The sequence below is a fragment of the Ursus maritimus genome, unplaced genomic scaffold (genome assembly GCF_017311325.1).
Source record: "Ursus maritimus isolate PB19 unplaced genomic scaffold, ASM1731132v1 scaffold_9, whole genome shotgun sequence".
NCBI classification, from domain to species: Eukaryota; Metazoa; Chordata; class Mammalia; order Carnivora; family Ursidae; genus Ursus; species Ursus maritimus.
The window spans coordinates 34,909,129-34,921,396 of record NW_024427107.1 but is presented as its reverse complement, the minus strand read 5'-3'; the positions used below and the strand labels follow the sequence as shown (position 1 = coordinate 34,921,396).

Here is a 12,268-nt window from a genome sequence, read left to right as displayed (position 1 = left end):
ATGTAGTTAATCTTTCTTAAATCACATACAGGATGTGATCCCATTGTCCCCAGGATTTTTAATTGTTCCAAACTTCTGGCTTAGCACTAAAAATGGTATTTATTGTAAAATGTCATTATTTAATCTATCACGGAGGGAAAAACCCTACCAAGTAAACTTTGATACAGTATCTATTGCAAAGTACATTCTGATTTTAATGATGTAAAATGTGGAAAAAAATGTTTCTTAGAATCTGAAAATAAGGCATTCGACTAGTTCTCTCTGGGAGGTTTTCTTTGTGGTCAAGTGCAAAAGCCAGTTGACATATATGACTATTGTAACCCCACTGAAATATTTACTTGAGAGAAGATACCTTTAAATTTTGAGTGCAATCTCAACCACATTAACCATTCTATATTCATCACAGAACGTTCTGTGAAAAAGAATATTCGGAAATATTTTTAAAGCAGATGTTCCCATGAACTAAACGTGAAAGAAAATATACTTCAAAATTGGTAGAACAATACGCTAATGATTCTGCCTACTTGTCTTCAGAAAGACAGGCCCAGTCACCTTTATATTAGCTCAGTCTTCTCCATGAAGTTTTTCCTGACCTTTCCATCGGATCAGTTTCATCTTCTTGTGATAAGAATCTGGGACAAATACCTGTAAGAGGGCATCTCCCTTTTTGAATAAAATCTGCCTTGTGGTTACTTACTGGAATACTTCCTGAAACAATTTTTTTCTCTTTTCCATTTAAACACTGGGAATAGAAGAGTTGCTAATATTCCAGATGTTACTTGAATGGATATTTCTAGAGAATTATACCAAAACCTAATGTACAAAACCCCACAACTCTGTACATAAAGAATCTTCCATAGGCATAGAATTTTTTTTTAAAAATCCAGAAAAGACCAGAAAAACCTTATTTTTTTCTGATTTCAGCCAAAGAGCCGATTCCCAAGATAATGCATTAAGTATGTCACCTCCCAAACCTGTGTTGGTAAAACACTAGCTTTAGCAAATGATAAGAGATGTTTAGTGGAAAAAAAGACAAAAGGTTGTCAAATAAATTTGGAAAACATATTTGGTGTGTATAGAGGAAGGAGTAGGGACTTTTAAATCATATAGAATTGGTTATAAATCTAACCCTCATTGTCTTCTTGGAATGCTCCTCTCTTAAAAGGGGACAATGATGACTATCTCATGGGTTTGTTGTGATTAAATGAGATAATGCATACAGCATATGCCTGCCTTAAAGTATACAATATACTGTGAACTGTCAATGGTTTCACCTCAGTTTTGTCATTCCTTTTGAACATTTAAAACATAAAGTCGTCTAACTCTTAGAACGTTTTAAACAATAATGAGTGATCCATAGTAGGGCTGGTTACAGTTTATTTATTGGATGTCTAGCACTTCTGTAAGAGTGGCTCATGGGCCACCCTGTGAAGGCATGGGGATCTGAGAGTTCTGATTTTTGGTGAGCTTTCCTTTTATCTATTTTCCTATCTGTACACTAAGGACTCCAGTCAAGACCTGCTCTAAAGTCTACAATCATATACCCAGTTGCCTCATCAACAATTCACTTTGATGTCTTGCAGTTACCTAAATTTAACATATCTCAAGCCAAACTCATGATTCTTCAAACCAACCCAACTTACCTTCCCCCATTTCCTTATCGTACTGAACAGTAACATTATTCTTCCACTTGTTCAGGGCCCAGATTTTTGAGTTATGCTCAACTTCCTCCTTTCACATCCTTCATTCAATCTCCTTGGGATTTTCCTTCAAAATATATCCCAATCCCTTGAATTATCACCAGCTCTACAGTTGACACTCTAGTCTGATGTTTATTGCAGTGACATCCTAATTGGTATCCCTGCTTCTATTTTACCTCCTTGAGTCTATTTAACTCACAGCAGCCAGTGTGGTCCTTCAAACATAAGCCATATCTTGAAGCTCTCCTGCTCAAAATCTGTGTTGGTTCACATATCCCTTAATGGAAAACCAGAGGCTTTGCTATTGTATAAAGGTCCATCTAATCTTAGATTCTGGTTCCCACTCTGACCTTTTCTTCCATACGGTAACTCAATCCTAGTCACCCTACCCTCTCTGTGGATGCGTAAGTACTCCAAGTTTGTGCTTGCCACAGTAACTTTCATTAACTAGTTCCTCTACCTGGGATGTCTTTCTCCCAAGAACTATCTATGTTGTACCTCACTTCTTTCTGCTCAAATGTCTCTGATAAAGAAAGGACCTCTCTGTCCACTAATTAAAATTGCTTCCCCACATTCCTAGCTAACTTTATCTGCTTATTTTCTTAATCTTACCACCTCCTGTAATAGTATGTATTTACTAATAAATTGTTTTATTGCCTATAACTCATACATATCCTAAAATGTAAGACTGATGAGAGGTGGAGCATGTCTGTTTTGTTCAAAGTTATATCTCTAACACCTACAATATGCCAGGAACATAATAGATACTCAGTAAATATTTCTTAAATGAATAAATGAATGAATAAATGAATTAAGATTCTGCTAAAGATGATTCCAAAAAAACAAAAGTGCTCTGCTGCCTAAGACAGATTTATAAAAAATCATGAAAACCTCTTATTTATCCATAGGTTGGTGATACCTTTTTGAATTGTAAATATATTTAGCAAGCACGATGTATTTAGCTAGAATTTTTAAATTAATTTTAGCAGACTGAATAAATATACAATAACAATACCCACTTTTAACATGTGCAAGAAAGGAAACAGAATGAATGCTGTTTGTGACCACTGTCTTTCTAGTGTTTTTAATCAGTTCTGTAAATCATTAACAGATAGCACAGAGAAAGGATTTAATGAATTGTTAGCTATTACTGTGTATACATAATTTCCTTCCCTATGCACGTGTTTTTTGTTTTGTTTTGTTTTTATTTATTATCCTTTTTAGGTATTGGAGATACAGTGAAGAAATGAAGACCATGGATCCTGGCTATCCCAAACCAATCACAGTCTGGAAAGGTATCCCTGAATCTCCTCAAGGAGCCTTTGTGCACAAAGAAAATGGTATGCAGCATGTGCATTATATATTTCATGAGTTTACTAAATATTTCAACAGTGCATTCTAATTTTTCATTGTTAAATTAAATCATTAGAAAGAACCATACTAGTGCTATAATGTATTATATTTACATGAACTTTGCATCCTAGATTTATGTTTAATATTACGCTCCAGATGTTTTTTAACCTCAGCTTATTTTAGTTTATGAGAAAAAAAATAAGGGAATTTTTAAAAATGGAGGGTGTGGATACCTTCAAAGTAACGTCATCTATTTTTTTATTAAAATTCCTATAAAGTCAGTAACAGACGTACATAGGACAGGAGTTGGTCACAAGGAAGTTATGTTGTAAGTGTGGGCTGAGACACAAAGACACCTGGCAATTGTGCATGCTGAAGATTTTAATTTTTCATGGACACCTTTGGCTTAGAGTGTCAGCAACAGGGAAGATCCCAACTCAATACAATCAGACTAAGTGACTGCGTGATTGCTTAATAACAAGAAACAGAGCAGAGAGCTGCTCACGTTCCTTGCTCTCCATCTCAGGATTTGAGTTTCAGCAGATCCTAAGTGGAAAGTTAGCCAAGTGAGGGAAAATCCATACACTCCTATCTGTTGGCATATCTAAAATCTCAACATTTCTTTCCTCATTCAAAAATCAGTAAATAGGAATAAACCATAATAATAATTCAAAATTGGATTTATACTCAATATTTTCCAGAACAAAGGAAAGAGAAATCATTCTGAAATACATAGAAAAAACATACCCCATCATTTGATTTATAATAGGAACCATAAGAAAATGATATACCATATGGGTCCTCAATAACATGAAAAGTCTAAACATATATGCAACAAGAATAAAATAAACATCACTTGCAAAAGCAAAATTAAATATATCAGGTGAGGAAAGAACAAAAAAGTAAACTGAAGAAATGGGAGGAAAATGAAAAATCAACACCACCACCGAAGACTACAATTAACAATCAGCATATTGCCAGAGTTTAAGACAATGATACACTGAGTGTAAACCTGAAGGAACTGTGACCCAGGATCAACACCAATCAGAAAAGTCAAAGTACACAAGGTGTATTTTGACCCTTGTTATATGAAATGATATACTACATTCTGTACGATAGTGCCCCACAAGTAATATGCTGTAGGGAGAGGCAAAGTCTAAAAGAACCTTGAAGACCTGATCGTAACACTTGCGGAGAATTAATTTTGTGTATATTCTATTGGTTCAGAAAATTAAAGGACCAAGGTAAGATATAAAGCCTGTATGTGATAAAAGAAATCCATAGAAGAGGACAGGTAGAGATGAAAATATATCTGTCAAAAGGGTATCAATAAGAAAATGAAGGAAGTAACAGTGCAGTCACATTGGAAGCAATTAATCAGATCAAAATGGGGCCTGAATTTCAAATTATGCCTATGAGGATGAAAAGGACAAAGAAATTAAAAAAAAAAGTGAAAAATGATCACATGGAGGCAGAAAATTGAGATTACCCCTACAAATTATAGGTGTCACCAAGGAAGAAACTAGAGGGAGAGGAGACTTCTTGAGGTTAGCATAAAGGAGTTTATTAAAGCCCAGATAAAACCAACTCTAGCTAATATTTACAGAAGTCTTACCATTGCTCCAGACTGTCTTCAATAAAAGTTACCACATACCATACAAAAATATTGCAAAGAAAATTCAACCAAGATCTTATTGCAGTGTTATTAACTCCAGGAAGGTTGGTAACAGTTTCTTATTTCTTGTCTTTGTTAATTTTCTAAACTGAGCTTATCTCTTAAGATAAAAATAACTTTTAAAATAAGTAATAAGTTGTTTCAGAAGATTGAAAAAGTAGACACAATACGCATAATCTTAATTCCTTACCACATTAACAGTTTTCATTTTCTCTGTTTCTATCTACAAGGCCACTAATATCTGAGATTTGATTCAGATTCTCTGGGAATAAATCATATTTATATAAAAATAACAAAAAAATCTTCTTGCTGTCCCTGCCCCATGATTTTTCATATTCTTTTCCATCAGAATATTTAATAATATTCATTCAATATAAATTAGTGAAATTGTGCTGAGAAGTATATTCTGAACTGAATCAACTCTTTCATAGAGTCTGAACAACTATGAAGCAACATATCAAAATTTTTAAATTAGAATATGTAATTGTATTCTTTTTATGTTATATTAATACAATTAACAAAATACTATCAAATTTCACCTTTGTGAAAATTGATACTCAATTTTATGTTTTGTACAAAACAGGACTGAGACTGCCAAGATCATATTTCCATGAGCATTTCCCCATGATCGTCCCACCTCAGGGGTTAATTTCATAAGAAAAAAAAAAGTTTTCTTATGGTCAGAATTTCATGGTTTCTTTTCAAAAAATAACTTCATAAAATACTGCCAAATAAAGAATTTTGGGAAAATCAATGCTTATAAATGACGAGAAACTACAGATGAAACTGCAATATATCTATGTCTTCTCGGCCTTTACTGGTCCAGCCCTCTCTTTGACATCCCTCAACACTGAGCTCACACTTCATCTTTCAGAATATCCTCCTTGAATATCCTTTTGTGATTACCCTATCCTTTGTACTCAAACCTCATATCACAATGATCAGCTTATATGCTAATTATCCCCTCTAGTGTAAACTCTTTGAAGGCAGTCACATACTAAACATTCAATAAATATTAGTCATATAAATTAATTTTATCCCTCCCATTATTCTAAAAATTCCCTCCCTGGAGGAGATCTCTCATCTGCCTGAAACCCTTGTTCTGTACAATAGTAATATCAAAGAATCTGGAAGGCTTTGGTCTATCAACAGCAAATTCTCCACTTCTAATTATCTACAAATTTCATGCTTGGAGCTTCTTACCTTAAATTCATACTTTACACAATTTCTTCCCTTAGGTTTGTGTATGAAAGATAAGTTCAAATTTTTAAGTAAACACATTTATATTTTGACCCAAAGTAATTCCCTATAAGTCTATGCACATGAAATTTGATAGTCATAAAGTTAGAGACGATATAACACTGAATGTTTGTTTACTCTGGTCTATCCTTCCATCAATGTAGGGATTTCTTCCTTAGAATCTTCTCCTAGTGGTAATCTTAAACAAAGAAATGAAAGTCCACAAATTCAGCAACTCAGCTATAGACTTTTGTAGGATATTTTTCATATTTAGGTGGAATGTGGCTCCATATACACCTACTGATATTAATTCTGCCATCTTGACAAATGAAATATGAATACTTGGTGCTATTTATTGACTACCTGTCATGTATCAGATATACTACATAAATTCATTATCTAATTGTTCAACATAAATACCTTTTGATGTCATTTATTATTATTTATAAATGAGGAAGTGGGCATCAGTTAGTTTAAGTAACGTATTCATGATCATAAAAAGGATAAGATTATATATTTGAGGTTTAAAATGAGAACATTTTAGCCCCACTGAATGTGCTATAATGTACTATCTCCAAAGAGGAAAAATTAACACCTTTCTCTACAGTATATCATTAAAGTAACTGATTATCTGTCATGTCTGGTTAAATTTTCCATCTTATCATACTAGACAAATCAGGCTTTCTCAGAATGTAGCTTCCTGAGCCATCATCCTCCTGCTTTTCACCTGTAAGGCCATCTTAATTTAACCGTTTTTTTCATTTTTCTCTTTACTTTTAGTCCTTGAAAATACAACAATCTAAATGAGATTTGACTCATGCAGAATATAGTGGAATGATTTCTTCTTAGCACTCATTATTTGACCATGTTTTAAGCAACAGTGAATTTTTAACACATACTAAAGTTGTAGTAAAGAATTGCTGCATTCCCTCTCCTTCGAATTGTTTCTATGTTAATTGCTCTCAAGCCATACCACCTAGGTATTCTATATTCCCTCCTTAGAAAATGTAATCTTAAGGCAAATACAAGACTCTACTTTTCAAACTGTTGCATTTCATCTTGCTGACTGTTGAAATAGTTTTGACTATTTTAGCCTACTAAAATAGTTTTGACTCTTGATTCTGTTGATTTGCTGTAGTCCCTACTCCCCACTCTCGCTCTCTGTTAAAATGTACAAGTGTGATTCAAACACATATTCCCACAAGAGTCAGTTTATTCACTCACATTTATTAAATACTAATTAACCTCTTACTAATAAGCATATAAAAGTGGAAGACAGAAAACACATAGACACTGTCATCTAGAGACATCTACTAAGTTAGAACGAGACGATTATGGTGGAGAGCGTCTCATTACATTTTAGGACTAAACAATAGAAAAGTCACCAGTAAAATCTGGTCAAATATGGGAGAAAAAAAGTCATCACATAATACATTACAGTGCCACTGAAATCCATCTCAGGATTTCTCAAAAATAATAATTCAGGTAAGAATTCATCTGAAGTTGCTATTCTTAATAAGCATAACATCTACAAGAATATAACATCAAAGCTATTCTTAAAAAGGAAAAAAATGAGTACATAAACATTTCTTCAGCCAACTGCTATTTCATATTTCTCATTATCAAATGAGATGAATATTGTGGGATCAAGGTTTGACAGATTTCTATTACCAAGACTGCCGGCCACTTCTCTTCAAATACTTTTATTATTTAACTTCTACTGACTAGACTTGTTATCTCTAACAAGTATATTCAGTAAACTATAATTCTACTCCTGTATATGAAGTGTGCTACTATAAAATCTGGTCTGCATAAATATGAAAATGGAAACTTCTGAACTTTCGTAGGATACCCAGTAGGTTCACAGTAATTAGCTTTGACTAAAAATTAAAGATGAGGACACTTCCAGCTGTTGGTTTCCAGTTTATAAATATAAGAAGTACATTCACCTGTTTTGAAGGTCTGTTTAATTCTAAATCAGTGCCATTATTCAACTGTGATTGTCTAATGTACTATTATTTGGCAAGTCCTCAACATTTCTTCATCCAAGCTTGTTGAGTAATTACATTGGATTTCATTAGCATGATCAAATACCAGCTCCCTGCTGAAATATTTGAATCTACATACACCTGTTTTCATTGGCATGTTACTCTGATTGCAAAACTGCCCTTCGAAACTAAAAGCAACAGCAGATTTTTATGGCATTGAACAGAATGATTTCCAAAATGAAGTGACCTGAAGTGATGGTCTATCCTAGATTAAATTTTTTGAAAGGTGTCAGAGTTTTTCGTTGCATGGGTTTTACCTATCACAATCTGTGATGTTTAATCAAGAAGTGCTTGTTAAACAACAGGAGATATCTAAAGGACACAGTCTTAAGGAAATCATTAAGAATTCAGTCTCTAGAACTAGATCAAGATTTAAATTATGCTTTCACCAGGACTTGTACATATTATCTTATCTCTGAGCCTCAGTATCTTCGCCTGAGAAGTATAGGTAAATAATTCTAATTAACAGAGTGGTTATGAGAATTAAAATATGTCATTTACTGAGCTTTAAATGCAGTACTTCTTCCATAATAGTGCTCAATAATACAGGGTAAACCCTCATTAATAACTACTAACTCTAAAGTAGACATACTATTTGAAATAGATCGCTCCCAAAATATAGCTTTTAAGTAATGATAACATTAAGTAACGATAACATACTGAGCTTTAAATGCAGTACTTCTTCCATAGTAAGTGCTCAATAATACGGGGTAAACCCTCATTAATAACTACTAACTCTAAAGTAGACATACTATTTGAAATAGATCGCTACCAAAATATAGTTTTTAAGTAACGATAACATTAAAATATTTCTTCTTGGTTTCTTGATTTGTCTCAAAGCAGGAATTAAGTCCAAAGAATGGAGTCACAAAGAAACTTGACATGAAGAAGCTCTGGATGAAAAGAAAAACTTTTTTTTCCCCAATAAATACAACAACAATTTAGAGAACAGTTCCAAGAAAAACACACGTATTTGTAGTTTAGTTGTCACAAGCTTTCAAAGTCGATTATCTGCATCCATAATTTTGGAACATAAATCATATGTATTGCTAGTTACATGAGCCTTCCACATACTACCTCCTCCCCCATGAAATATGTTAGTTGGAAGTATTAGAGGTAGAATTATAGATTTATTTATACTCCATTAATCCTTTATTATATAACTAAATAAGAATGTTAAGTAAAAAGGGCAAAAGGAACAAGGACAAAATGGGCATGATCTAGAGTCAGAAATAAGGTTAGTGCAGACAATACCCTAAAGGCCTATTATTAAGATTCCTAGCAGACAAAAAAAAATTTTTCTATAGTTTCATGACTGATGAATTGTTATGATTTTTTGTAGAAATGACAAAAGCAAACGTAGTGTTTTCAGTACAACGGCTCCCAATACTAAGATGACTAGGAATTTCTCCTGAGGTGCTGAGGTGTTTCGTGGAGTGGCCTCCTCATAATGCATTACACCATGTCTTCAGTAGCAGTCTGCAGGCACACAGGGCTTCAATTCATAAGGCTGTTTCAGCATATTTCAGTATAGGTTGGTATTATCACCCTGATGGGTAAATCTGAAACTGCAACCTTACAAGTAAGAAATAGGGTAAAGCTCTCTTTCCAGACTATGAGTAGATGTGTTCAGCATGATCTTTCAACAATCCTCTATAGATATTTTGACTCTTGGCTAAGCTTTCTATAGGAATTAAAGGGCACAACCCCTACTGTATACCAGCCAGATTTATTTCAACAGACAGCTAAGTTGAATATAATGTTTTCTTCCTACCAAAATGGAAGGGCCTTAAAATACATCTTTTAAAAAATAGCCTAATTTACATTAATAAGAATTTCTATACATATACACTTTCAAAATAAGTGGTACCTATGTGTGTGTGTGTTTCCCCCTCTAGGCTTTACGTATTTCTACAAAGGAAAGGAGTACTGGAAATTCAACAACCAGATACTCAAAGTAGAACCTGGATATCCCAGATCCATCCTCAAGGATTTTATGGGCTGTGATGGACCAACAGACAGAGATAAAGAAGGACACAGCCCACCAGACGATGTAGACATTGTCATCAAACTGGACAACACAGCCAGCACTGTGAAAGCCATAGCTATTGTCATTCCCTGCATCTTGGCCTTATGCCTCCTTGTATTGGTTTACACTGTGTTCCAGTTCAAGAGGAAAGGAACACCCCGCCACATACTGTACTGTAAACGCTCTATGCAAGAGTGGGTGTGATGTAGGGTTTTTTTTCTTTCTTTCTTTTCCAGGAGTTTGTGGTAACTTGAGATTCAAGACAAGAGCTGTTATGCTGTTTCCTAGCTAGGAGCAGGCTTGTGGCAGCCTGATTCAGGGCTGACCTTTCAAACCCAGATGGTTGCTGGTCCTGCACATGAGTGGAAATACACTCATGGGGAAGCTTCCATGATGCACAGTATCTGCCGTTCTTCAGTCCTTTGTCTTTCTTTGTCATTCAGTTCTAGGCCTTTCCTCTGCACGCTCAATGCCCAGTAAATTTTCAGGATTAACTAAAGAAGAGGAAAAAAAGAAGAAAAGATTCTTCTTAAAGGTTTCTAATATTATTTTCCTTCTGAAGTCTGAGCCCATAACTGGGGGAAAAAAGCAAAATGGAAAAACCCATGAATTTTTGCTTTAAAGCAAAGAAAAAAAAAGGTTAAACAAAAAACCCACAATTGAACTTTCAGGAAAGTGTGAAGACCCAAAACAGCTTTGTCTCCAAAGAAGATAGCTCTCTGACTGCTATGGATAGTCTCCTACACTTCATTTTTGTCAGGTGGGAGATCTGGAATACACATGCAGGACTTTAGACTGTTGGGACAGCCATTTTCCAACAAACAAGGGGCCAAAATATCTGCAATATAGTAACAGCCTTAATAATACATCCATTTTTCGTTTTATACAGCTGTTCTCAGCTATGTCCTCAATGTTTCATCACATTTATATTCATAGCTATATTCAAACAGGACCTTTTGATTGTTTTGAAGTGTTTCTAATCCCCTTCCTGCCACCTGACCACTACATCATTGTGATAATCTCCCCAAGTTGTATTAGGCCATTGCCCCAGGCCTTCCATGGGTCTGTCAGGAATATTCATTAAGAGCAAGAAGCAGTATGTCTCCAAAGTGGTTTAAAGTGACAGTTATTTTACAAGGATATGTGACACTAGTAATACATTGGTGTAACCCTTTGAGAACTATCAGATCAGCTTTCAGAGTCTTGGGATTGTCAGTGTTGCTATCTGGTAAATTATAGAACTGGGCAATGGTGAAAACAGGCACAGGTTCAAGAAGTTCAGGTTTTTAAAACAGATATCCTATGACCCCATGTAATTTTTAAGTGATTTGTGGTACTATATAAATGCGTTTATAGCAAACAGAAATGTTACTTGCCAAAATTTTTTCTGGCAAATAAAAGATATTTTATTAAGAAAATGTAAGAGTGAAATTTTATTTGAAGAACTTATAATAGCCTAAGTCTTTTTATTTCCTTAGACATATTTAATTTCTGTTTGAAAATCCATTGCATGAAAATTCAGTTTGTCTTGGTACATGCAGTTAGCATTGCCATTTTAAAAATGACTTAAAATGATGACTCTGAGATTGCATGAATATCCTCCAGAACATTACCTTATTGCATGTCAACCATAGTTCTCAAAGGGTTAGTGTGGCTTCTGGCATTTAGCCATCCATTTGATCACTGACAGAGCCAAGAGACCACCAAAGCATTTCATTGTTGAGTGTAATTTGTCCTAACAGCAGTATTGTCATTTTCATGTGACCTGCAGAGCAGGTTTGTATCAATATTTTTTTCCTAGAGAAAAGTCAGCAACTGACAGACCTCTTTATTGATTTTTAGGAGCTGCTTCTTGCAGTGAAAGGCTTTACAGCCACTGGGCTGTGAACTTATTAGAGATGGTCAGACCGAATGCACCCCATGAGTCAGACATTGGCTTTGTGTGAAAGCCAGCTTTTGAGGGGATTAGCTTTTGAAACAATGAACAGCTTGCCTTGAACTTGATTATTGATCTGTTGACTGTCATTAACAACAACTTAAACATTGTCTTCTGTGAAAATTTTCCTTGAAGAGTCCTGTTCTATGTCTTTGCCCTTTGACCTTTAACTTGCAAACTGGCACAAAATGAAGGAAATCTGGTGTTGCTTCTCCTTTGGAGTGTTAATTGTACTCTAAAACCCTAGTAAGCATGAGCTGTTTCCTTAGAGTAGAGAGAGAGAAAGAG

General features: G+C 34.6%; 1 protein-coding gene across 1 annotated transcript in view; it reads left to right on the top strand.

The window, feature by feature from the left end:
• Nucleotides 1–10,534, top strand: part of MMP16 (matrix metallopeptidase 16) — a 281,580-nt gene extending 271,046 nt beyond the window's left edge. Inside the window, exons 9-10 of the mRNA XM_040625800.1 lie at nt 2,925–3,040; nt 9,914–10,534. Of these exons, the coding sequence (XP_040481734.1) occupies nt 2,925–3,040; nt 9,914–10,248 (451 nt within the window). The 3' untranslated portion in view covers nt 10,249–10,534. The remainder of the gene's footprint in view (nt 1–2,924; nt 3,041–9,913) is intronic.
• Nucleotides 10,535–12,268: the final 1,734 nt, after the last annotated feature.